The sequence below is a fragment of the Pan paniscus genome, chromosome 19 (assembly GCF_029289425.2).
Source record: "Pan paniscus chromosome 19, NHGRI_mPanPan1-v2.0_pri, whole genome shotgun sequence".
NCBI classification, from domain to species: domain Eukaryota; kingdom Metazoa; phylum Chordata; class Mammalia; order Primates; family Hominidae; genus Pan; species Pan paniscus.
Genome location: NC_073268.2, coordinates 11,247,721 through 11,273,999, shown reverse-complemented (window position 1 = coordinate 11,273,999; position 26,279 = coordinate 11,247,721). Strand labels below are relative to the sequence as shown.

The 26,279-nt window shown below is 54.6% G+C and overlaps 2 protein-coding genes across 3 annotated transcripts in view; one reads left to right on the top strand and one right to left on the bottom strand.

The window, feature by feature from the left end:
• Positions 1–758: 758 nt before the first annotated feature.
• On the bottom strand, positions 759–25,696 carry CTNS (cystinosin, lysosomal cystine transporter). Of its 2 annotated transcripts, none has more exons than XM_008962592.7 (12): positions 25,361–25,696; positions 21,931–22,010; positions 14,753–14,831; positions 13,344–13,428; positions 7,153–7,256; positions 6,902–7,033; positions 5,710–5,809; positions 5,501–5,620; positions 4,119–4,289; positions 2,325–2,442; positions 1,951–2,065; positions 759–1,684 (listed from the first exon to the last, which is right to left on the bottom strand). In XM_008962592.7, exons 2-12 carry the CDS (start codon positions 21,989–21,991, stop codon positions 1,567–1,569), a joined length of 1,203 nt encoding a protein of 400 aa, XP_008960840.1. In that variant the 5' UTR covers positions 21,992–22,010; positions 25,361–25,696; the 3' UTR covers positions 759–1,566. The 2 variants fall into 2 exon arrangements, with proteins under 2 accessions (XP_008960840.1, XP_063454932.1); XM_063598862.1 differs by lacking the exon at positions 25,361–25,696 and adding an exon at positions 24,876–25,013.
• Positions 25,693–26,279, top strand: part of SHPK (sedoheptulokinase) — a 28,876-nt gene continuing 28,289 nt past the window's right edge. Inside the window, exon 1 of the mRNA XM_003810234.6 lies at positions 25,693–26,140. Within this exon, the coding sequence (XP_003810282.1) occupies positions 25,970–26,140 (171 nt within the window). The 5' untranslated portion in view covers positions 25,693–25,969. The remainder of the gene's footprint in view (positions 26,141–26,279) is intronic.

The following is a 26,279-nucleotide window of genomic DNA, read 5'->3' as shown; positions in this document are numbered from 1 at the left end:
TCGTTCTTGTTGCCTAGGCTGGAGTGCAATGGCGTGATCTTGGCTCACTGCAACCTCCGCCTCCTGGGTTCAAGTAATTCTCCTGCCTCAGCCAACCAAGTAGCTGGGATTACAGGTGCCCACCACCATGCCCAGCTAATTTTTGTATCTTTAGTAGAGATGGGGTGTTGCAATGTTGGCTAGGCTGGTCTCGAACTCCTGATGTCAGGTGATCCACCTGCCTTGGCCTCCCAAAGTGCTGGGATTACAGGCGTGAGCCACCGCACCCAGCCGGAAAAGTCAATCATTTGAAATCTCTCATTTTTAAAGTAGGGCACCCAGTAACACATTTACTGGGTGTTGCAAGTGAAACAGGTCTGTGGGCCCCGTCAGGCCAAAGTCTGCTCTGCAGAAACAAGACCTGACATTCTTTGACGTTTGTTACAACTAGATAGAGGAAGCGTCTGGAGAATAAGCCCCCGACTGCCCCCGCTCCCAGTGCTGGTGTGCCCTTCAGAACCTCATCCACCCCGGCTCACATCCAGATTGAGTGGCGTGCCCTGGTAACCGTGAAGACACGGAGCCTGGGAGACTGACTTGGCCCTGGGCGGGTAGGCATCTCGCGCTACCCAAGAGGGCTCCCCAGTGAAGTGTGGGGTCAGCACGCAGCGCTCTCGGGTCAGTGACCTTCACAACCTTATGCGCTTCCTTACACGAGGGGAGCAGGGCACCTGGCTCTGAAGGCCAGCACACCTGCCTTCTGTATCGAGCACACAGAGTGCAGAAAGGAAGCGAGTAGGTTTTAATTCAAGATACAGGCCCCTCGCGTTGATCTCGTAGAAGGAAACTCAGTGGACTGACAAGCTCAAGTCATGTATGAGGCACGTCCTGGGACCCCCTCCCTCCTGCCATAGGAAGGATGACAGCTTCGGGCAGAGGGAAGGAGGTTTGAGATCAGGGTTGGGCCCATACAGATTGTGTGAGGTGGTCTCAAGTACAAATACTTATCTGAGGCTCCTGAACAGGCCAGAAATTGATGAGTCTCAAGTAGGTGTCTGGGGAAAGAGACAGAAGGGGCCTCTCCTTGCTCCAGGGGAGCTGGTCGCCGTTTGGCAGGCCTAACAGACCTCTAAGGCACAGACTGGTAGCAGGAGAGAGCTATGTCCTGCACTCCAGATGCTGGGTAAGGAGCAGCTGGATGTGCTCAGATGGGGCTCATCTGAGAAGGTGGAGGTAGGAGAGAGGGCAGAAGAGAGTAAGCCACTTCCAAACGTCCCTCCGAGAAATCTGAAAGGAGTTACTATGCTAATGCGCTGGGCATGAGTCCGATTAAGAACCAATCTGGTGGGCCCCTCATGGCTCAGAAATACTCTGGGTAGGGCCAGCTGTTACTGCAGTCGCGGACGCTGAGTTATGTACAGAGAGTAGGTCAGGAAAGTGGCCTTCAGAGAAAGAGCCCCACGGCCTAACCCCAAAGTCCTAGCCCCTCCACCAGCACCTGAGTTCACTGGCCACGGCACCGGGCTGCTTGGTCTCTGGGAACGCAGCGGTGGCAGCAAAGTGCCCTTGGCTCACCCGGCTGCAAGGTCAGCCCTTCAAGCTGCTTGCAGAAACGCTGGTAGTTTGGGGCAAGGCCTTCGGCTGCAAGCTCGGTGCCCAGTCCTGCCTGAGATGGCTGCCAGAGCCTGTGCGCGCTGCCTGAAGCCTTAAAGGAAAGAGATGGCGGCGTCAAGGCAACGGTGCCACGTGCCTGGCCGGGGAGGCCCAGGAGGGGCCCGGACGAAGGCAGGCTATTGAATGGCCTCTGGCCCCAGGAGCAGAGTGCTCTCCTCTGTCCGCACACTGAGCCAGCCCTGCGTGCCAGGGCCCAACCGCTTCTCCGGCCTTCGCTGGGTGAGGCCTTCCCCAGCAGGGCACGAGGCCAGGGGCTGGGTACACTGGGTCCCTGGGTGCTAGTTCAGCTGGTCATACCCCGGTCTCTTTCTGTACAAACAGAAGTGCTGGATGAAGAAGACGACGTCGAAGACGATGGAGAAGACCCCGAGTCCAAACTTGGTTGGGTCTCCGAAGATCAGCGTCCACTGGTCTGTTAGCAGCCGGGGGACAGAAGCTGGTGTTAGGTTGGCAGCTCCTGAGGCAGCTGGAGCATGTGGGGTGGTGGGCGGTGGGGGTCCCAGAAGACCACAAACCCTCCAGCTATGAAGGCCCCTAGGTGGGTCTCTCCTTGGGGGCTGGATTGGCTTGGATCCCAGGTGGGGGTGGGGCCCTGGCTGGAAGGTCCGGGAAGGCTGGCCCCGCCCGATGCCCCAGCCGCAGGGTGGCCAGCAGCCCGCTGGCTGACTCACCGTTGTTGTAGGACTGGAGAAACATCTGCAGGAGGCTGAAGCTGCCCCCGGTGAAGTCCAGGAGCACGTTGCCAATGCTCCAGCCCTCAGTGCTTTTGTAGTAAAAGTTCATGTAGGCCTGGGCCAGACAGACGGACAGACAGACGGAGGGCGGTGAGGGCTGGGCGGCTGCCTCACGCGCCTCGTGACTGCCCCTCCAAACAAAAGCGGTTCTCATTCCTCCCACTGGGGCCTTGGCTCCAAGGAACACGGTGACCTTTGGGCTATGACAGGCCTCAGCCAAGGAACAGTTTGGGTGGTCCTGGGGGTAGGCGTCTCATCTGCATGTACAGCAAGCAAAGGCCCCCTGCCCCCCACACCTCACAGCTCCAGCAGAGGCGGGGCCGATGCGGCCTTCCCCGTCTCCTCCACATCCCTGGGGCCAAGGCCCTGTGCTACTTTCCCTGTAGCTATGATTCTTCTTCTCACCTCCAGGCAAGGCTGTCCCCAAACTCAGCCTGGACTTGATGTGCTTAGGGACTGGTGGGAGTGGGACTTCTGGTTTGGAATCCTGGCTCCATCACCGGAGCCTGCTGTCTTGGGCAAGTGACAGTTCTCCTAGCCTTGGTTTCCCCGTCTGTGGAGCGGGGTTAACGCCCCACACAGGCCTGGCCGGGGCTTCCTGGGTCTGGGGGGGGCGGGTCTGCGGGGATGCGCCCCAGTCTGACTGCCTGTGCCCCACGTCCTCCCATGCTGCAGAGCCCTGTGGGTCCTCTGACTGCTGTGACCTTTCCTTCCCCCCGTGAGGGAGGTCCTGGCCTCTCTGGTGGCCTCCCAGTGAGCCTCTAGTCAGTCCCTGTCTGTGTCCCGGCTCACCCTCTTCCGTACTTGCTGCTGCCCCTCCAGCAGTTCCAAACGTCTCCAACCTGGGCTTCTGCATCCCCGGTTTCTTGGCCCCAAGCCCTCCCACCCTCAGGGTCTGGGGCCCACTTCCCCAAACCTTCCCCTCCTCGGAATCCCCCCCCAGCTCCCGGGACCTGACCCCAGCTTCCCAGCTTCAACATGCTCAACACTGTTCAACCAGCCGCGTCCCCTCACTGCCTCCCTGTGTCCCGCCCCAGCCTCTGTTCAGGCTGGCCTGGCCCGGAACGCCCGGGCTCCTTGGCCACAGAACTTAGTCCTGCTCAGCCTAAGAGTCCAGTCCTGCCTCCCAGTCAGAACGCTGGCCCTCCTGAGCTCACAGAACACAAGGCTCCCAGGGCTGGGGACACTGGAACAAGGCTTCTCCCTTTGGGAATGGGGTGAGTTAAATGAGGCCCTAGATCCCCGGGTGCAGCAACTTCAGCCCTGACCCTGTCCCAGGCTGTGGGGCAAGATGTGCTGGACCCTGAGTCCCCGGATCTGAAGACCGGCTATGCTCATAGGACGGGCTGAGCTCTGCGCAGGAAGGGGCTCCCTCCTCCCACCTCACCTCTCCAGAGTGTCCTGCTGTGGAAATGGAGGCAGTGGTGAGGGCAGAGCCAAAGGCATCAGGAAAGGCTGGGGTGTGGAGAAGGGGAACCACCCGCACACCTGATGCTTAGGGGAGCGTGGGGTCCAAGGGGCTTCCGCTAGCGATCTCCTGTGATTCCAGCCCGGGGGAAGAGCGGCAGGCTGGCCTCCCCACCGCCCCGCTCCCGCTGGGCTCCCGGGCTCCCTGTGGCTTTCCGTCCTGTTTCCTCACCCCGGCAGGAGCTGCCCCACCGGAGCAGGGCCTGGGCCATGTAGCTCTCACCTCTCCTGCCACCGGCCATGTGAACAGGGCCCCGGAAGTACCTGTGGAAAATACTTGACCAGCGTGACTGCGAGCTTGATGTAGGAGAAGCAGAAGAGAAACTGCAGCCACGTGGTCACTCCCACTGCAGCCACGATCATGGTGACAAATGCGAAGAGCCACGCGAGCACCAGGAAGCCGATGGCAGGCCAGGACACGCGCTGGCCACCGCGCTGGGGGCGAGAGGAGGGCAGAGATGTGGACCCACACAGAGGCCACGCCGGGGCTGAGCACGGACGGCCCCGGATAGGGCGGGCTTAGAGAGGGGCACGGAGGCTGGACCCTGGCCTTGAAGGAGCCCCTGCAAGGTGGGGGCTGCACTGGGGTTGTGGCAGGGGAACATCTGGGCCACAGAAAGCATCACACCTGGGCTGGTGCTGGACATCCCCAGCACCAACCACACCTTCTCATCGCCAGGGCCTCCTGTTCAGGCTGCTTGGACTCTCAAGCTCCGTCTGCTTTGTTCCTACTTGGCAGAACTGGGCGCCTCTCAGCACTCACTTGGGAGACGTGGGCTCCGAACTCTGGTGGCCTGGTGCCTCTCCCAGCCAGGTACTGACTCGTCCCACGACCCGGCGGCAGCCTGAGGATCTCAGGAATCTGTCCCCTCGCCTTGCCTTTCCCTGAACACGGGCGCAATGTGGGCCACCTTCACTCTCGCTTCACACCAAAAGCTAAGAAAGCCTAGAAGGTTCATACGGGTGGGGCCAGACAGCCCCCGGCTGGCCTTACAGTGTGAAGGGAACTCCCTGAGAGAAGGGAAAGCAAAGCTGTCATATCAGGGGTCCCCGGACCCAGCCGTGGTGGGGCCCTGCCCTGCCGACACCCATGGCTTCCAGCAACAAAGCTGAATACAGGTGCCTCCGCCTGCATGCGGGCCCCCTCCTGACTGCTCAGGAGCCTGCCCCTCCTGGCACCCTGAAGCCCAGCTGCACCCGCCTGCTCAGGGTCCCTCTCAAATGCCCCTTGGCCTCTGTGACCTGACCCCTCCAGGAGCCCACCCTGGCCCCTCCCCTCCTCCATAGGAACTTCACTCATCCTTGGAGCCCAACCAAGCGTCTTCCTCCGCCCTCCTCCCTTCTGTGCCCTCCTCCCTCCTCCCTGGCAGGGCTCAGGGCCTTGCGCTCCTCCATGAGCTGTCTGTGCTCCTCTGTGCACGGCTCTCAGCCTGATTCCAGGCACTGCCTCTCCCTGAGTCCCTCACCCCAGACTTGGGGGGCTCTGAGGGCCTGGACTCATGGGTGTCTTCTATGCCCAGCACAGGACCTGGATGAATGAACACACACCCTTCCTTTCCCAGGCTCTGCCGTGTCTTCTGTCAAAGGTGAGGTGGGGTGGCGGGTGTTGGCTGGGGTGGCCTGTGGGGGGCCAGGGCTGGTCTCACCTCATACAGGCAACACTGCACGATGATGATCAGCGTGAGGACAACCGCGTGCAGGCTGAAGAAGACGTCGTTGCTGTTCACGGGGTTCACTCCGTTGGGGTATTTGAGGAGAAACTGCTCCTGTTTGGTGGGTGGGAGAAGCTGGGTGGTGAGGGGCAGCCGGGCCACCACGCCATGTGGGCAGAGATGTAGGGCAGGCAAGGCCGTACCTTGATGTAGGGCACCCAGAGGAGGCCGACGTTGAATACACTGTAGGCCACGAAGCCTGTCAGGTTCAGAGCCACGAAGTCGAAGCTCAGACCAATGACACTGCAGGGGGTGGAGGGACAAGACAGGGCAGGGGGTGAAGACTGGCAGGGGTGGAGGGACAGGGCAGAGGGTGAGGACTGGTGGGGGTGGAGGGGCAGGGCAGGGCGGGGGGTAAGGACTGGCGAGGGGTGGAGGGGGAGGGCAGGGGGTGAGGACTGGCAGGGGTGGAGGGGCAGGGCAGGGGTGAGGACCCCAGGGGGTGAGGACTAGTGGGGGGTGGAGGGGCAGGGCAGTGGGTAAGGACTGGCGGGGGTGGAGGGGCATGGCAGGGGGTGAGGGCTGGCGGGGGTGGAAGGGCATGGCAGGGCCAGGGGTGAGGACTGGCGAGGGGTGGAGGGGCAGGGCAGGGGGTGAGGGCTGGCGGGGGTGGAAGGGCATGGCAGGGCCAGGGACTGGCACCACTGTGGGGAATGGGAGGGACAGGGCTCCCAGGCCACAGGGAAGGAGGACTCGGCCCTTCTCAAGCAGGGTACTGTCCTTAGGTCCCTCCTGCTACCACCACGGATGCCACCTAATCCCTGCCCTCTCAAAGAGCTACTTCCCTCCTCCCTTCCTCCCCTGCCCAAGATCTCCCTGCCCCTCAAGTCCTGGCTCCAGAGGGGAGTCAGGAGGCCCCCGGAAGAAAGCGTCTCCCTCGCGGCTCTCTGCTTGCCATCCCCCAGGAGGCCCACGTGGCCAGGGTGACTGCAGGACAGCTTGTGTCCTTGCAAGTCAAGGTGGGACAGCTTCGTCCCAAAGACCGAGTCTACAGGACTTGACGCCGCAATCCTCCAGGGTCGGATGGACCCAGCGCAGAGGAGATTCACGATGGACTGCCCTCCCTCCCCCGCCCATTCTCCACTAAACTAAGGAGCCCCTTTTCCCTGTTTTCCTGCTTTCCCAGGGTGGGGCTGAGCTGGGCAAGGGATGAAACGCCCAGCACGGGAATCCGACCCCAGCTCTCCGAGCCTTCGCACTGGGACAACTTTCTGGAAAGGGTAAGCAGACAGAAGGGTAGAGGGGACGTCGGAGGCTGCGCTATCGGCAGCCTTGCTGGAACGCCCTGCTCCTAGGGGCCCCGAGAGAGCCTGCACATACGGCCCAGGGGGTTACCTTTTCCGCCTCCAATTCATGATCACCTGAGGGTAGAAGGAGATGGACCAGGCCACAAAGTAGATCCAGCCAATCACCTGGTTTATGATGCTAATGGCACTGCTGCGGATCACAAGAAAGCGTATCCTCGGGCTGGAAAGGAGTTTGGGGACCGGGATGAGCTGAGGCTGGGCTTCCGAAGGAGACTCCCACGTGCCCAGCACGGCCCCCTTCTTGTCACGTGAGGCCCGCACGCCCTGAGGCCAGCCTACCCGGTATGATTGGAGTGATTTCCATGGAGATAAACAGTAACTTGTCCAACATTTTGAGATGTCACTTGAAAAGAGGAATTTGTCACTCCAGGAGGCACCACGACCTGTTAGGAAGACTGAGGTTCAATCCGATGCCATGTACAGTTACTGAGGACCCCGCTGGCATCTAGCTCTATGTAACACGCTAGGGAACGGAGGGACGCATCACCCGCAGCCTCACCTTCCAAGAGCTTACTAAGCAAAAGGAGAGACGCTGCGCCCACCAGCCAACTTGAATCTCCTGTTCGCCATGCTGCCCAGGCTGGTCTCGAACTCCTGAGCTCAAGCAATCTACCCGCCTCAGCCTCCCAAAGTGCTGGGATTATAGACGTGAGCCACCACGCCTGGCCTGAGTGAGACTTTCCTTTTTATTTATTTATTTATTTTTTGAGACGGAGTCTCGCTCTGTCACCCAGGCTGGAGTGTAGTGGAGTGATCTCGGCTCACTGCAACCTCTGCCTCCCGAGTTCAAGCGGTTCTCCTGCCTTAGGCTCCTGAGTCCTGAGTACCTGGGATTACAGGTGTGTGCCACCATGCCCAGCTAATTTTTGAATTTTTAGTAGAGATGGACTTTCACTATGTTGGCCAGGCTGGTCTCGAACTCCTGACCTCAGGTGATCTGCCCACCTCGGCCTCCCAAAGTGCTGGGATTACAGGCATGAGCTACCACACCTGGCCTGGGTGAGACTTTCTGAGCAGAGCTATGGACTTGTCCTCATGCCCTCCCCTGGCTTATCTCTGAGGGAAGGAGGGATGGCTCTCGTCCTCTCACTGGACATGTCACCTTGGGCAAGTTATTCAAGCTCTGATCTCAGTTTGCTCATCTGTAAAACGAGTTAACAAAAGTGTCTACCCTTCAGGGCTGCCATGAATGACAGGATGTTCAGAAAGCTGACAGCACAGAGCCTGGTGCACGGCAAACGGGGCCACTGCTATACTACAATACCATCACTTCCACTTCCATCATCACTGGGCTCCTCCATGTCCACAAAACCATGTGTGCCCTGTGCCAGCCTGGCTGCCAAGTGACAAAGCAGAAGAGGCACATACATGAGGCACTTGGCAAAGAGGGCATTTTCACCCTTGCTGCTCCGCAATATTTGGCAAATGCTCTGCTTCAAGGAAAAGTACCTGGAGGCCTGCCTGCAACATCTGATCTCCCAAGCATGCCTGCTGAGACTTTTTTTTTTTTTTTTCTTCCCCTGAGATGGAGTTTCGCTCTTGTTGCCCAGGCTGGAGTGCGATGGCGCGATCTCAGCTCACTGCAAACTCCTCCTCCTGGGTTCAAGCGATTCTCCCGCCTCAGCCTCCCGAGTAGCTGGAATTATAGGCGTGTGCCACCACGTCTGGCTAATTTTTGTATTTTTAGTAGAGACGGGGTTTCACCATGTTGGTCAGCCTGGTCTCAAACTCCCAACCTCAAGTGATCCACCCACCTTGGCCTCCCAAAGTGCTGGGATTACAGGTGTGAGCCACCGCACCCAGTGCTTCCTGAGACTCTTAAATCCTGCTGCAGTGATGGGGAGCAGGATGATATCCTTACTGAACCCAGCTGTCTCCCCTGGTCCCCAGCTTCTGTGCTCCCTGGATAATACTCCACCCATATTGCAGGTACTGTGAGGATCTGGCTCATTAGATTGCAGTGGTTTCCTATTATTATATATGTTTTGAGATGGAATCTCACTCTGTTGCCAGTCTGGAATGCAGTGGCATGATCTCGGCTCACTGCAACCTCTGCCCCCAGGGTTCAAGTGATTCTCCTGCCTCAGCCTCCCAAGTAGTTGGGATTACAGGTGCCCACAACCATACCCAGCTAATTTTTTGTATTTTTTGTAGAGATGGGGTTTCGCCATGTTGGCCAGGCTGGTCTCGACCTTCTGACCTCAGGTGATCCACCCGCTTCGGCCTCCCAAAGTGGTGGGATTACAGGCGTGAGCCACCGTGCCCGGCCTTCCGAGAGGCAGGTCTTGCTCTGTAGCTCAGGCTGGAGTGCAGTGGTGCGACTATAGCTCACTGATCACTCCAACTCCTGGGCTCAAGCGATCCTCCTGCCTCAGCCTCCTGAGTAGCTGGGACTACAGGCGCTCTACCGCACCCTGCAGTGGCTTCTTAATGAGGACCCTTGAAGCACTGCCTTCTTGTTCTTAGCATCAGAAATCAGGGGCTTTGGCAGGACAACTGAAATGGTATAGCGGCTGCAGCAAAGCCTGGAGTCCAACTTACGGTCCACGTCTCGCAAGGTACATCTTCATAACGTGTGCCACTCCTGGCTCTTTTATTTTCCTGCCACTCACTTTTTCTTATTTTTAACAGATATTCCTTGCAACGTTGCTTGCATATTTGTTAAGTGGCCACTAAATCCCTTCTGGAACTAGGCAGGGAGAAAATCGGTCGATTGACCGATACAAGACAGAATGAAATGATAATTGCTACCTTTCACTGAGTGCTTTCTATGTGCCAGGGACAATACTAGACATTTTTTATTTTTTTAGATGGAGTTTTGCTCATGTCACCCAGGCTGGAGTGCAATGGCGTGATTTCGGCTCGCTGCAACCTCTGCCTCCCGGGTTCAAGTGATTTTCCTGCCTCAGCCTCCTAAGTAGCTGGGATTACAGGTACTTGCCACCATGCTTGGCTAATTTTTGTATTTTTAGTAGAGACTGGGTTTCATCATGTTGGCCAGGCTGGTCTTGAACTCCCAACCTCAGGTGATCTGCCTGCCTCAGCCTCTCGAAGTGCTGGGATTACAGGCATGAGCCACCGTGCCCAGTCAATCCTAGACATTTTATACTTGCTCGTGCTTTTAATCTTCACAAGGCTGTCAAGTAAACATTATTCGCTGTACAGCTGCGAATAAGGAGACGGTGCTATATTGGGGTGAAGTGCCTTACCCAAGGCTCATAGGCCTGGCTCCTAGACCACTCAACTCCCATGTTCTAACCAGAGGCTTCCAGCATCACGGGTAGTAGAGGGGAGTGGTGAGAGGTGGGTGGGGAAGGGCCAGTGAGGCAGGAGCCTGAAAAGGTAGGTTGGTGCCCATCAATGCCATCTCACACCAATGGTGTGACTCTCATTGTTAAAGACTTTTCTTTTCTTTTTTTTTTTTTTTTGAGACAGGGTCTCATTCTGTCACCCAGGCTGGAGTGCAGTGGCGTGATCTCAGCTCACTGCCACCTCTGCCTCCCGGGTTCAAGTGATTCTCCTGCCTCAGCCTCCTGAGTAGCTGGGATTATAGGCACACACCACTACCACCTGGCTAATTTTTGTATTTTTAGTAGAGACGGGGTTTCACCATGTTGGCCAGGCTGGTCTTGAACTCCTGACCTCAGGTGATCCGCTCACCTCGGCCTCCCAAAGTGCTGGGATTACAGATGTCAGCCACCGTGCCCGGCCTCTCACTGTTGAAGACTTTTTAAAAAACTGAACTATGACATATAGGTAGAGAAGTACACACATCACAGCTTGATGAAATGTCTACAGACTGAATGCATCCAGCTCCCAGATGAAGAAATGAAACATTCCCAAGTCCTCGGAACCCCTGCTTGCTTCCTCCAGCCTCCCCTGGCCCCGAGGGTCACTGCTACCCTGACTGACACCATGGATTTGCTGGATCTGTTTGTGCTTCAGGTTCAAGGACTCCTACAGCCAAGGCTTGTTTGGTATCTTTTTTGATTTTAAAAAGAGGACACTTTGGCCAGGCGTGGTGGCTCCTGTAATCCCAGCACTTTGGGAGGCCGAGGTGGGCGGATCGCCTGAGGCCAGGAGTTCAAGACCAGCCTGGCAAACATGGTGAAACCCCATCTCTACTAAAAACACAAAAATTAGCCGGGTGTGGTGGTGTGTGCCTGTAATCCCAGCTACTCGGGAGGCTGGGGCAGGATAATTGATTAAACTTGGGAGGTGGAGGTTGCGGTGAGCTGAGATCGTGCCATTGCACTCCAGCCTGGGCTACAAAGTGAGACTCTGTCTCAATCAATCAATGGCCGGGCCAGTGGCTCACACCTGTAATCCCAGCACTTTAGGAGGCCGTGGTGGGTGGATCACCTCAGGTCAGGAGTTCAAGACCAGCCTAGTCAACATGGTGAAACCCCATCTCTACTAAAAATACAAAAATTAGCTGGGCCTGGTGGTGGGCGCCTATAATCCCAGCTACTTGGGAGGCTGAGGCAGGAGAATCGCTTGAACCCAGTAGGCGGAGGTTGCAGGGAGCTGAGATTGTGCCACTTTACTCCAGCCTGGGCGACAGAGTGAAGCTCTGTCTCTAAACAAATAAATAAAATAAAAAATAAATGAATACATAAAAATAAAAAGATGACACTTTGACTTAGATGTTTGGCCCGAAACGAAGCAATCAGCATCTGTTCCTCCCAGAGTCAGAATTTAATCTGTGGATCAGAGGGCTGTGCTGTTGGAACCCACCGGCTCTGCATGCTGGCCTCACACCCTGGGTGAGAGGGGAGGTGTGGGAAATGGCACTAACAAGGTGCTCACCAGCAGGGAGAGCTCCCTCTCATGCGGGGTCCTCTTAGCTGAACACTCCGAGATCCCCTCTCAGCAATGCTGTTATTTTTAAACATTTTATTTTTATTTTTAATTTTTTAGAGACAGAGTCTTGCTGCAACACTCAGGCTGGAGGGCAGTGGTACAGTCATGGCTCACTGCAGCCTTGAGTTCCTGGGCTCAAGTGATTCTCCTGCCTCAGCCTCCCAAGTAGCTGGGATTACAGGTGCACATCTCTGCAGCCAGAGATGCTATATTTTTCAGATCACAGGTTCCCACATGCTGGAGACTGATCGTGTTTCACTCCTGTTTGCTTCCTAGGGGGCTCAGAGCTGATTTGCAGCCCATCTCGATGTGCCTCATGGCTACTGATCTCATCCCTGCATTCTTCTCCTCCTGCTTCCACCAGCTTTATTAAGGTATCATTGACAAATAAGAAGTGTATATATTTGCAGTATATAACGTGATGCTTTGATGTATGCATACATTGTGAAATGACTAAATCAAGCTAATTAATATCCATCATCTCATATACTTATCTTTTTTTTGTTGTTGTTACGAACGTGAGTGGCTAGGACTAGAGGTGCAAGCCACTGCACCCAGCTGTGGTGGGAACATTTAGGATCTAATCTCTTAGCAGTTTTTAGGCATGCAGTAATACATGATTATTAACTATATCGCCAAGTTGTACAATAGCTCTCCAGAAGTTATGCGCCCTGAGTGACTTGCGTTCATCTTGTTATTTAAACCCTTATTTACCACCTCCTCTGTGGATGCTTTTTATCTAATTGAAAAGCAACTGGCTCAAATTCTCAGTAAGGTGGAAGCAGGGTACACACAAATAGATACATGCATAAACCTACGGGTAATGATCGCTGTTAGATCACACGGCCTCTGGCACTGGTTTTTGGAAATGACACCCAACCAATGGTGTCTCAGAATGAGGCTTCACAAACCTTAATGTGGACTCAAACCATTTGGGGATCTTGCTAGTGTGCTGACTTTGAATCAGTAGGTTTGGGATGGGGCCTGAGACGCTGTGTTCCTAAGGAAGCCCAATTCTCTGGTCCTTGAATGCCCTTTGAGCAGCCAGGCCTTGAAAATTGTAAGAACTTTTTTTTTTTTTTTTTTTGAGAAGGAGTCTCACTCTGTCGCCCAGGCTGGAGTGCAGTGGGGCCATCTAGGCTCACCCCAACCTCCGCCTCCTGGGTTCAAGTGATCCTCCTGCCTCAGCCTCCCAAGTGGCTTGGATTACAGGTGCATGCCACCACGACTGGCTAATTTTTGTATTTACTTTAGTAGAGATGGGGTTTCACCATGTTGACCAGGCTGGTCTCGAACTTCCTACCTCAGGTGACCCGCCCACCTTGGCCTCCCAGAGTGCTGGGATTACAAGCGTGAGCCACCACTCCCGGTAAGAACGTTTACATTCCCAGAACCATTTTTGCCTCAGGTTCCTCACTATCACCTTCTTAATTCCATCTAATGGCATGTGATACTCATCCCCAAAAGAGACCAACAAAGCCAAAATCACAGATTTCTAGGTTGATGGAACAGGGGCCGCCTAGGAGACCTGTTTCCACCAGCTCTTAATTCAAATGTGTTCTGTTACCTAGCATTTCCCTACCCATCCGTTAAGATTGGTTACTTACTTCATCGGGGAGCTCAAGGATAGTAATATTTTTGGAACGAAATGTGATTTCAAAAGTGATCACCAGGGTTGCATTTAATGGTGGCCTGTGGAGGACAAGAGTCTAATTACTGCTGAGAAGCTGGACAGTGAGATCTCAACCAACCCTCTGGATTTCACATCTGGCCTTCAACTCTCAAGCAGTTAGGCTTAGGAAATGCTATGTGCTCCACCCTGATGGGTAGCCAGGTGGAAACCGTGCTCCCGTAGGCCTTCCTGTCTTAATCAGGAGACCAGGTGTCTGTCCCTTCAGGGTAGGGTGAGAACAGAGAAGAAAGCAAAGTGGGTGTGAATGACAAATGAGGCATCTGGAGGCCCAGGACCGTGGCTCCCTGCTCCGGTGGGAAAGGCTTCCCAGAGAGTCGGGTCTGAGTGGGGCCTTGTGTGAGGGCCAGCATTTGACTGAAGGAGGAGAGGGCTCAGGCAGGGAATGAGGAGGGAGCAGTCCGGACTTGGAAAGCTGGGAGAGGCATCTGACGGGAGAAGGCAGATGTGCTGGCTGGAAGCCGTCTTCTGGGCGCTGGCTCTGGGTTTAGAGGCCTGGAGTTAATCTGAAAGGCAGTGGGAAGCCGCTCCAGGGGCCTGGAGAGTTGTGGTAAGAGATGACTTGTAAGATTTGCAGGGGGAGGGTGTGCAGAGACAGAAGGAGCTGGGAGTGGAATGGCAGGCCTGCTAGGGGCCTCGGAACCAAAGCTTTGCTTTCAGGCCAGATCTCGCAGGAGAGGCGAGGAAGGGGGAAAGGCATAAAGAGAGAAGGAGAGGGCTCTAGGTCTTCTTCATCAGGGAATCCTCACGGCTGGGAGGCAAGCGAAGGACAAAGCAGCTAAGAGCAGAGAAGGCAGAGGCAGCCTCCCTGGCACGGACTGGCCTAGCTCGCGACGTTTGTGCCTAAGCCAGCAGGTGGCAGCAAGTGAGACTCCCAGACAAGGCCCAGCATGAGCGGCATTCACCCGACGTGGCCACTCCTGCTTCTGAAAGCAACCTCAGAAGTGCCAACCAGCAGCTCAGCCCCCTGCCCCTTGACCTTCAGGGCTCTCTTCAAATACTTAGTCTTAGAAAGAATCGCTTTGAAATCTGGCCTCAACACCGGTCACATAGGACTCTTCCCATGCGGGGAAAAGACGCACGTCTCTGGGAGAAGCACCCCTTCCTTCTCCTGCCAGGGAAAGTGAGGACTCAGGGTGGGGGTCAGCCTTTGCGATCCCATCCTGCAGCCCGGGGCTAGCACCGTCCCTTTTTCTAGGGCTTGTCTTACAGGTAAGAGGCAAGAATAGCGCATCTGAAATCTGAACAGACTGAGCCAGGGGTCAGCCCTGACCCAGCTGCGGGGCCTGAGCGGAGCTGAGCACAGCGCCGGGCCCGGGAACTTACCGCAGGGTGACGCTGACGCTGGTCGAGCTGCCGTTCTCCAGCTTTACGACAGGAGGAACAGTGAGGCTGACGCTTGACTCTGGAAGGACCCAAATCAATGACATGAGGCACTGGGTCAGAGTTCAGGCCTGTGACAGAAAACTGGGCCGAAACCCTTGACATCTGAACTCCTGAGCTCTGACTCTCTGACAAGCCCTATTCTGTGATGGGACTGCAAACACAGGCCCTGGTTAGCTTCCTTCTCCACCTGCTGCCAGAGACAGAGATGGAGGAAAACAGGCCTGAGCAAGAAACGCCGGAGCGTCCTCCTCCCCCTGCGATGACAGGCTCTGAGAGTCTGCGGCTGAGTTACCCAGAGATTGTTAGAGAACCATGGAACCCAAAAATCATTACAGGGGAATTCCAGCGCGACCTGGGAGTGTAAAAGGCAGCCGTGAACCACCTCTTCAGATGAAAGCACAGGGGTCTCCTCTGTTCATGAAGTCAAAATGGCCCTGAAGAACTGGGCCAGCCCCTTTCCTGCACTCTCAGAGAGACATATGGGCCCAGCTAATGAGTTTCTAACGAGCCCTTTGGGGTCCCTTCCCAACCCAGCTCACCCTGGCACTGGTCCCCTTCCTGGGGCTGACTATCTGCGGGGTACTGGAGGAAGAAGGGTGCATAGTTGTTTCACTCTGAGATTTCTTCTTGGCATTAAGCTGTTAACTCAGAATCAAGTTGACAAACAAGCCCCCCAGATGAGGGAGGAAGCAGGTCTGGGTCTTAGGGTCTTAGAAAACCATCTTGGGGCTGGGCGTGGTGGCTCACGCTAATAAACCTGGTGCTTTGGGAGGCCAAGGCGGGAGGATTGCTTGAGCCCAGGAGCTGGAGATCAGCCTGGGCAACACAGAAAGACTCTGTTTCTACAGAATATTTTCTTAAAAAAAGAAAGAAAACTGGGCAGGCGTGGTGGCTCATGCCTGTAATCCCAGCATTTTGGGAGGCCGAGGCAGGTGGATCACGAGGTCAGAGGATCAAGACCATCCTGGCCAACATGGTGAAACCCTGTCTCTACTAAAAATACAAAAAATTAGCTGGGTGTGGTGGTATGCACCTGTAGTCCCAGCTACTTTGGAGGCTGAGGCAGAGAATTGCTTGAACCTGGAAGGCAGAGGTTGCAGTGAGCTGAGATCGCTACTGCATTCCAGCCTGGGCAACAGAGCGAGACTCCATCTCAAAAAAAAAAAAAAAAAAAGAAAGAAAGAAAACCCTCTTGCAAGGCCAACTAGCCCAGAGCACCGGACTGAGTAAGCTTCTCTTTGTGTGCTTCCTGTATTCTTTGTGCAGCCCCTTCCCAGCCTCTGCTCCCAGGGGTGCTGGAAGGCTCATGCCACACCTGCCATCTCGCCTCCCCTGCCTGATTGCCTTCAGGGTTACACACAGCCTGGGGGTTATGATCATGACTCTAGGCCGGGCGGGGAAGCAGGTGCATGACTGTGATGAGGAGCGTCTTTCAACGGCAGAGGCTGCCAGCATGCCCGGTTCCCCGACCCAGACCCCATCACTCAGACCCCCAGGCCCAGTTCCCCCCACCCAGACCCTGTCACTCAGACCCCTCAAAGGCAGATGAATTGAGATCTGAAATTTTAGATGCTTGGGTTGGAAGGAAACTTTTTTTTTTGAGACAGAGTCTCGCTTTGTTGCCCAGGCTGAAGTGCAGTGGCATGATCTTTGCTCACTGCAACCTCTGCCTCCTGGGTTCAAGTGATTCTCCTGTCTCAGCCTTCCAAGTAGCTGGAATTATAGGCATGCAGCACCACGTCTGGCTAATTTTTGTATTTTTAGTAGAGATGAGGTTTCACCATGTTGGCCAGGCTGGTCTTGAACTCCTGACATCAGGTGATCCGCCTGCCTTGGCCTTCCAAAGCACTGGGATTACAGGTGTAAGCCACCATACCTGGCCCGGAAGGAAACTTAAAGTTACCCAATTTGACCTCTGATTCTCCGCCTCAATACTCCTACCTGGTAGTTTCTCTTCCTCTGTAACCTCATCTCCTCTAAGGAGATCACAGCCTGAAGCTTGCCCTGCCAGGCCAGGCTCTGCTACCCAGAGCCTCTCAGACCCTGAGAGCTGCCTTCTCCATGCTCAGCACATGTGAATGCAGATGGAAGCTCTGTCCCAAGTCCGTAGGTCCTCACAGTCCACAATCTCCAGTCCCCTGCTGGCTGGGCTCCTCAGAACAGGATGTCCCCTGGCCCTTGCAGAGGCCAAGGTGCTCAGAGCGGCAAAAGGCAGTCCCTTCCTTATGTGGAGCCTCAGGGCCTGGAAGCCGCTGTGGCGACTCTGCCTTTCTTTTTCAGGCTCACTGTTCTGAGGTCATTCTGAGGATTTCTTCTGGGCTTGCATAGCTGGGACTTCCTGTACCACCAGTTCAATTCTGCCTAGAGCTGAGGACCATGCCAGATAAGCAAGTCCCACAAGCAGCCACTGCTCAGGACAGGATGCTGAAAGTGATGCTGGGCGGCCAGCCAGACTCTGGATCCCTAGGGCTCTGCCAGAGGTAGTGGAAGTCAAGGTGAGTGGGAGATCTACATGGCTACAGAGCTCCTACAATCTTTGCATATAGGAGGTTGAGGGCCGGGCACAGTGGCTCACACCTGTAATCCTAGCACTTTGGGAGGCCGAGGTAGGTGGATCACCTGAGGTCAGGATTTGGAGACCAGACTGGCCAATATGGCGAAACCCCATCTCTACCAAAAAGACAAAAAATTAGGCCGGGCGCGGTGGCTCAGGCCTGTAATCCCAGCACTTTGGGAGGCCGAGGCAGGTGGATCACGAGGTCAGGAGATAGAGACCATCCTGGCTAACATAGTGAAACCCTGTCTCTACTAAAAATACAAAAAATTAGCTGGGCGTGATGGCAGACGCCTGTAATCCCAGCTACTCGGGAGGCTGAGGCAAGAGAATCACTTGAACCCAGGAAGCGGGGGCTGCAGTGAGCTGAGATTGCACCACTGCTCTCCAGCCTGGGTGACAGAGTGAGACTCCGTCTCAACAAAATAGAATAAAATAAAAAAATAAAATAGGAGTTTGTGAACACTCCAAGAACCAGACCAGAGAATGTTTATTCCCTCCTTCTTTAGCACCACAGAAAACTGAGGTGCTCAGCAACTGAGATATTGGGCTCCAAAGTCACACAGTTCCATCCTGGCTCTGACACTTCCTAGCTGTGTGACCATGGGTAAGGTACTTACCCTCTCTGAGCCTCCATTTCCTTATCTGTACAATGGGGAGAATACCAAGACCTATCTGAATGAGTCATGGTGAAGATACAATGTAGCAATGCCTGTAACATGTTTTCCACAAAGCCCAGATGCTAAATAATTGTTACTATTATTATCATCACATGAGAACTGCAGGATATTTTTAGCCCAAGGCGGGAGGCAGTTAGGAAGCTGGCCCCCCCAGTCTAAAATCTTTACATTGTATCAGATTTACAAAATGAGTCATGACACCATCCTGAGTTCCTCCTAAAGAGAGTGATCATGGCTCACTGCAGCTTTGACCCAGCCAGGCTCAAGCCATCCTCCCACCACTGCCGCCTCTCACCTCAGTAGCTACGAACACAGGCATGTGCCACCACGCCCAGCTAATTAAAAAAAATTTTTTTGGCCGGGTGCGGTGGCTCACACCTATAATCCCAGCACTTTGGGAGGCTGAGGCGGGCAGATCACTTGAGGTCAGGAGTTTGAGACCAACCTGGCCAACATGGTGAAACTCTGTCTCCACTGAAAATACAAAAATTAGCCGATGTGGTGGCGCACGTCTACAAACCCAGCTACTTGGGAGGCTGAGGCACTAGAATCGCTTGAACCCGGGAGGCAGAGGTTGCAGTGAACTGAGATCACGCCACATTGCACTCCAGCCTGTGCAACTGAGTGAGAATCCGTTTAAAAAAAAAATTTTTTTTTTGTAGAGATGGGGTCTCACTATGTCGCTCACGCCGGTGTCAAATTCCTGTGCCCAAGTGATCCTCCCTCTTTGGCCTCCCAAAGTGTTGGGATTACAGGTATGAGCCACCATGCTTGGCCAGGTTTTTAAAATTAATTCTTATAGGCCTCTCTCCCACTCTGCACCTACCCAATACCAGCTACTCTGCTATACACCGAGCTCCCATTTTCTAATTATTACAAAAGTGAGAGGTAGGCATTTTTTGTTTGTTTTTGAGACAGAGTCTTGCTCTGTCGCCCAGGCTGGAGTGCAGTGGCACGATCTCGACTCACTGCAACCTCTGCCTCCCGGGTTCAAGCAATTCTCCTGTCTCAGCCTCCCGAGTAGCTGGGACTATAGGCGCCCGCCACCACGCCCGACTAATTTTTTGTATTTTTGGTAGAGACGAGGTTTCACCATGTTAGCCAGGATAGTCTCGATCTCCTGACCTTGTGATCCACCCTCCTTGGCCTCCCAAAGGGCTGGGATTACAGGCGTGAGCCAACGCGCCAGGCCGAGGTGGGCATTATTATTCCTATTTTACATTTCAGGAAACTGAGCATTCTAAGAGGAAAGGTTTCTTGCCCACACAGCTTGAAAATGGTGAGGGCGAGATTCAAACTTAGGCCTGTCTAGTCCAAAGCCCAGGTTCTTGCCATGAGGCTGCACTGCCTCAAGATTCCACCCAGAGAAGTCAGAGACAGACAAGTCTGAAGGCCAATCATCTCATCTGTGGTCCTTCATAATTACTACCCAAAGCAAAGAGAAGAAAGAAACAGCAAGGGCAGAATGAGGTTGGAGATTCAATTCCAGTGACTTGATTTTATGGTGGCTTCCATTCTTCTTTCCTTTTTTCTTTTTGAGATGGGGAATTGCTCTGTCACCCAGGCTGGAGTGCAGTGGCGTGATCTCAGCTCACTGCAACCTCCTGCCTCCCGGGTTCAAGCGATTCTCCTACCTCAGCCTCCTAAGTAGCTGGGCTTACAGGCGCCCGCCACCATGCCCAGCTAATTTTGTATTTTTAGTAGAGACGGGGTTTCACCATGTTGGCCAGGCTGGTCTCGAACTCCTGACCTCAAGAGATCCACCCACCTTGGCCTCCCAAAGTGCTGGGATTACAGGCGTGAACTACAGCACCTGGCCCATTCTTTTCTAATGGCATTCAGGAAAGGAGGCAAAGTGATCTCATGCAGCAGGGATCCTATGCAGGTCCCAGCTTTGTTACTTTCTAGCTGTGTGACTTTGGGGAAGCCTTCTACCCTCTCTGGGCCTGCTTCCCCTCTGGGTAACTGGAGTGGTGGTAGCTGGATTTTCTGTTTTTCTCCTAGGGGAGCGTGTTAGCATTACTAATGGGGCTTTAAAGAGTATGTATGAGCGACCGGGCACACACACACACACACGCATGTGTGCGCACATGCACGCCCGGGTACACACACACACACAGGCCCAGGCAAACACACGTGCGCGCACACTCCTGGGCACACACACATGCTGCAGCCTCAGTCTTACAAAGTCTGATCCTACAGGGTGGGGACAGGGTTCTGACGTCTGTATTAAGAAACACCAGGTTCCAGGGTCTGAAAGACCTGCCTTTCCCGGAAATTGCTTATCCACAAGGTGTGACTACAAACATTACTGATTGTTTAACAAACCTGGAAGAGATGATCACGTGACCACTGTTTCCTCAGAGATGCAAGAGGCCAGATAACGGCAATGGTGCTAGGCTCTGCGGAAACCTCTGCAGGATTTGTATTGTTTGTCAAGGTTCACTTGAAATAGGAATTTAAGGTATCTGGGCCAGGCACGGTGGCTCATGCCTGTAATCCCAGCACTTTGGGAGGCAGGTGAGCCACGAGGTCAGGAGCTCAAAACCAGCCTGGCCAACATGGTGAAACCCCACCTCTACTAAAAATACAAAAAACTAGCTGGGCGTAGTTGCGGGTGCCTGTAATCCCAGCTACTAGGGAGGCTGAGGCAGGAGAATTGCTTGAACCCGGGAGATGGAGGTTGCAGTGGGCTGAGATCGTGCCACTGCACACCAGCCCCGGCGACAGAGTGAGACTCTGTCTCAAAAAAAAAAAAAAAAAAAAAAAATATATATATATATATATATATATATCTGATTTTTGTATTTGACCCAAGAGGCAAGCTGAGGATCAAATGAATGGGCCCGGCACCTTTGAAGTGCTAAACATGGCTCTTTATGGAAGGAATTCCAGAGATGTTTTGGGCAGTGGGAGAATTGCTAGAAGGGCACGGGCCTCAAAGAGGCCTGCACTGAAGGTCAGTCCTCCTACAAGGACATGTAAACTCCATCCCAGCCTGTGTTCCAACTGACCCCTAGCCCTGCTGGGCTGTTGCACCCTGTTCCTCAGCCCCTCTCTAAGGGACAGGTTTTCTCATCTTACAAGGGGATGCTGGGCAGACTCCTCAGGTGATCTGTGCCTGGCAGAACCGGGTACAACAGGGTGGCCACCTCTTCTGCTTCCCCAGTGTTTCCCAGGACCCAAGACTCTCTCTGTGAGGTCCGCAGGGCAGAGGCATAAGCCATTCTTCTTTTTTTTTCTTTTAAAGTCAGGGTCTCAACTCTGTTGCCCAGGCCGGAGTGCAGTAGTGTGGTCATAACTCACTGTAGCCTTGACCTCCTGGGCTCAGGCGATCTTCCTGCCTCAGCCTCCCAAGTAGCTAGGACTATAGGCACGAGCCACTGCATATGGCTAATTTTTAAAAATTATTTTTTAGTAGACATGGGGTTTCACTACGTTGCCCAGGTTGGTCTCAAACTCCTGGCCTCAAGAGATCTTCCTGCCTCGGCCTCCCAAAGCTCTGGGATTATAGGCGTGAGCCACTGCTCCAGCCTGAGCCAGTCTTTAAGATATTATCCCAGGTTGTTGGGGCTCTACCGTTTGACTTTGAGAATCAGCTGCATAGTCTGACTTTAAGAACCAACTGTTCACTTTGATACAGAAAGGTACAGAGATACCAGGGCAGAAGGCCAATTATATGTGGAACTATCTGGCTCTTTGCCAAACACCTGGATCCCAGACCTGGGTCTGCTCCACCACCCCAGTGGCCACATGGCCAAGAGGCAGACAGAGACATGTGGTCTGAATGATTCTAAACCCTTGGCAACAAACAGATCAGATTACTCCTTCCTCTAGCCACCATTTCCCTCTTTACAAAGTTGACGTGTCATTTCTAAACTTACCACATTTCTCTACGAGCTTCAGGGGAAAAAGGATAAAAATAGTCAGCCAATTCCTTATCATGTTTCTCGATTTCTCAGAACTAGGAAGAAAAACAGCAAGAGAGAAGTTCAGGGGAATGTTGAATCAGCTCAGCTCCCTGTAGACAATCTGCCCTCTGGAGCATGGATGGCTCATAAAGGACCGCCACCTGACAGCTGTGACCTCAGGGCTTTGCATCACAGCCTCAGAGGGACACCCTAGAGAGGACTTATCTTTCTTTCATATACAGGGGAAACGGGCTCCGAGCAGACAAATGGGTTGTGTAAAGTGCCCCCCTGAGGAAGTGAACAAAGACCAGAATTTTTCCCTCTTCAATTGCTTTTTGCAAAAACTTAGTTAGCAGAAAGAAATAATGCAATTTTACTGGCTTGAGATTCTTTTTCTCCAAAAGTTGTTAAAACTGTGGTCAGATATTTGACATTGTGAACCTATAAACCTCAAGGAAATTAATTTCCTTTCCTGTCCTGGGATAAGAGTCTAAGGGCTGATGACACCAACTGACCCTTAAGACTTAAGAAAACATTTTTTTTAAATATACATATTTAAATTTTTTTTTTTTTTTTTGAGACAGTCTTGCTCTGTTGCCCAGGCTGGAGTGCAGTGGTGTGAACTCAGTTCACTGAAACCTCCACCCCCTGGGTTCAAGCAATTCTTGTGCCTCAGCCTCCTGAGTAGCTGGGATTACAGGTGCCCTCCACCATGCCCGGCTAACTTGTATTTTTAGTAGAGATGGGGTTTCGCCATGTTGGCCAGGCTGGTCTCAAACTCCTGACCTCGAGTGATCCGCCCGCCTCAGCCTCCCAAAGTGCTGGGGTTACATGTGTGAGTCACCATGCCTGTCAAGACTTTATTTGACAAGTGTCACCATTCCAGGACTGGCTGGGGTCATTCACAAGGAGGACTCGGGGAGGGATGAGCCCCAGAGCAACTCCTTGGTTTAGTGTGGAAGATGGGGAGCTGCATTCCTGTAAACCCAACACACAGCAGGTGAACAGTGGGTCAAGAGCAGGCAGGCCGGCATGGATTTCTGTAGCTTGGTCTCTGTGCTGCCTCAGTACACAGTCTCGCGGGCCTCCTGCAAACTGTGGGGAGCTCTGGGTAAGGTCTGTGTGGAGACATCCCTGTTCCCACTCTGATTTCAGTTTCCCCAAGGCCTCCAGCATCTCCGGACATCTCCCTTACACACTCCTCAAGAAGTCTCCCTGGCTGCTCCAGCTGTCTGACCTCTGTTGGCCCGTCTCCTCCAGGGTTCTCTCTTTGCCTGCTGCAGGTCTGCCTCATCTGAGACCCTTCTCACCGGCCGGGAATGACCCCGTACCCACTCTCTGGCCTCCTCTAGGGGCCTTGCTCTTGGCGCTGAATCCCTGTGCTCTGTCCCTTGACCTTGGAGGAATTGCCCTCCTGCGTGTATGGAATGACCACAGGCCTCCCTCTCACTCTTGCTGCTCTCCGCTCCTCACACCTGCCCTGTGGCCTCAAGTTCAGGATTCAGTTTGTTGCCCATGACAGAGTCTGGTTTTTCTCCAGAAATTAGATGCAGAATCAGGCCTAACCAGCTTCTCAAACTCACAGACTTGGTCAGCAAACATTCCCAAGCCTCAAAGGCTGAGACCCCTGGAGGAACGATGCCAGCAGAGACAAAACGACATTGAGAGTTAAGTCAATTAAAATGTTAAAAAACATCAGATTAGGCTGAGCGCAGTGGCTCGTGCGTGTAATTCCAGCACTTTGGGAGGCCGAGGCGGTTGGATCACTTGAAGTCAGGAGTTCGAGACCAGCCTGGCCAACATGGTGAATCCCCGTCTCTACTAAAAATACAAAAATTAGCCAGGCATGGTGGCATGTGCCTCTAGTCCCAGCTACTCAGGAGGCTGAGGCAGGAGAATCGCTTGAACCCGGGAGGTGGAGGTTGCAGTGAGCTGAGATTGCACCATTGCACTCCAGCCTGGGTGATAAGAGTGAAACTCCTTCTCAAATTAAAAAAAAAAAAATTTGATAATTACATACAACTAGTGGCTTGTGAAAGCTACAAGATAGAAATGAAGTATCTCCTGACAATGGGCTCTGTCTGGCGTGCCCTTCCTATGTAAGTTCTAACTATTGTCCAGGCCTCATTCAGATGTCACATGTTTCAAGAAGGCTTCTCACCCATTCAGTCCCTTCCCAGGAGCAACCTGGGGCTAGGGGTCTAGTGTGGCAGCTCCTGTCTGCCAGGTATGAGTTGGTCCTGTCCTCTGTTCTACGACCTGGAACTCCCTGGGTCTCCTGCTTTTGGAGAGGGCACACAAATAGTGGCAAGGGCTGTGTGCACTGGAGACAGGCTTGACCTATTTATTACTTATGTGACCTCGTGGTGCCAAACAGGGACGGTGGTAACTACCTCACAGGACTTAAATGAGGAGATGTAAAGCACGCATTGTCAAGTGGGACTAAAATTGGCTGGGGGTAGGCTGGGCGCGGTGGCTCACGCCTGTCATCCCAGCACTTTGGGAGGCCGAGGTGAGCGCATCACCTGAGGTCAGGAGTTCGAGACCAGCCTGGCCAACATGGTGAATCCCCATCTCTACTAAAAATACAAAAATTAGCTGGGCATGGTGGCTCAGGCCTGTAGTCCCAGCTACTCGGAAGGCTGAGGTAGGAGAATCGCTTGAACCCCGGAGGCGGAGGTTGCAGTGAGCCGAGATCGCGCCACTGCACTCCAGCCTGGATGACAGAGGCTGCAGACTCCATCTCAAAAAAAAAAAAAAAAAAAAAAAATTGGCTTGGGGTGGTAGTGAAGAAATCTAGCTATTACAATGGTTTGTGGCCACATAAACAAATACATAGCGTACTAGTAGTATTAAATTTTATGGGAGGGGGTGGGTAGGAATAACGAGGTTGAGAAACAAGGATATAAAGTGGTTACCTCTGTTGCTTAGGGCGCCTAGCGAGCTCTCACAAAACACAGTAATCCTCAATGTTACTGGAAGAGGCAGAGCTCAGGAGTCCTCCCTTCGCCCAGTGTGAAAACCCGGAGGGGAGGATGGGGTCTCGTGCTGCTCAGTCCCCCGGGGCCCCGCACTCCGCACGTCAACCGGCGCTCTCGCAATGGTTCTCTCAGCGTCTCCAAAGCAATCTGCAAATTCCCCAACCCAGACCCAGGCGGCAACTGAGCAGAAGGTAAGGGGCTGGGAACGGCACCCACCCCGGCAGCCCGCTGTCCCTGCCTCGGCTGACCACCGCTCGGGCCCTTCCACCCGGGGGTTGTCCCGTGTCGCGAGGCCAGCACTGGTGGCGGGGAACGGAGCCCGCCGCGGCTGAGGGCGCTGGACCCCCGGCAGGCTGCCTCGCTGACCTGCTGTGCCTCAAGGGGCCCGCCTGGGAAACAGGGGAGGCCGCGCCCGCTCTCACCTGAGCGCCCCCAGGCTCGAGGAACCGCCCTCACGGGACGCATGAGCCTCGCCAGGTGCCGGTCAGGAATGCACCGCGTTCCCCGGCCCGGCTAGACTTTGGGAGAGGCGGGTCCGCTGTCACCTGACCTCCGCCGCCTGACTCGTGGGGCCGGATCTCGGCGAGATGAGCTCTGGGAGTTGTAGTTTCCGCGCGTCTTAGACGGACAGAGCGCAGCTGGGTCGGGCCGGGGCGCAGGGATCGGGGCTCCGGCGTGAGGGAAGATGAGGTCCGCTGCCAGGGACACAGAGGCTCTTGGAGCAGCCAGCGCCTCCCGGCTCCTTTCGTGAGCGAAGCTCAGACCGCCCTCCACTGGGCGGAAATCAGAGCCCGTGGGGCGGGGCCCCCTTTAGGTCCCGCCTTCCGCCGCCTCTCCGCCTATAGCCGGGGCCCGCCGCGAGGGTTGCGTGAAGCTCGCCTTCCCCGGCCAGTGGGAAGACAAGAAGCCTCCATGTTGGGTGTGGCTGAAAGATTGGCAGGCGACTCCCCGCCCCTGCCCCGCCCCCCTGGGCGAAGAGCGCGGACTTGTGGGGCCGCTGGCTGCAGACTGGAGCTACGCGGGTCAGGGAGATGATGGCTGCGCCGCCGATCACCCTCGGCATTGACCTGGGCACCACATCTGTGAAGGCAGCTCTGCTGAGGGCCGCGCCCGACGACCCATCCGGGTTCGCAGTGCTGGCAAGCTGTGCCCGCGCTGCGCGGGCAGAGGCGGCGGTCGAGAGCGCGGTGGCCGGGCCCCAGGTGAGTTGGACCCCCGGGGCCGCGCGGCCTCCAGGAGCCTCCTGACCACCCTCTTCCACCCCAGGAGGCCTCCCTGACAGCCCTTCCCGCAATGAAGTCTCTATTCCAGCTTGTCCCCAGCTTCTCCAGGGGCCCTTCT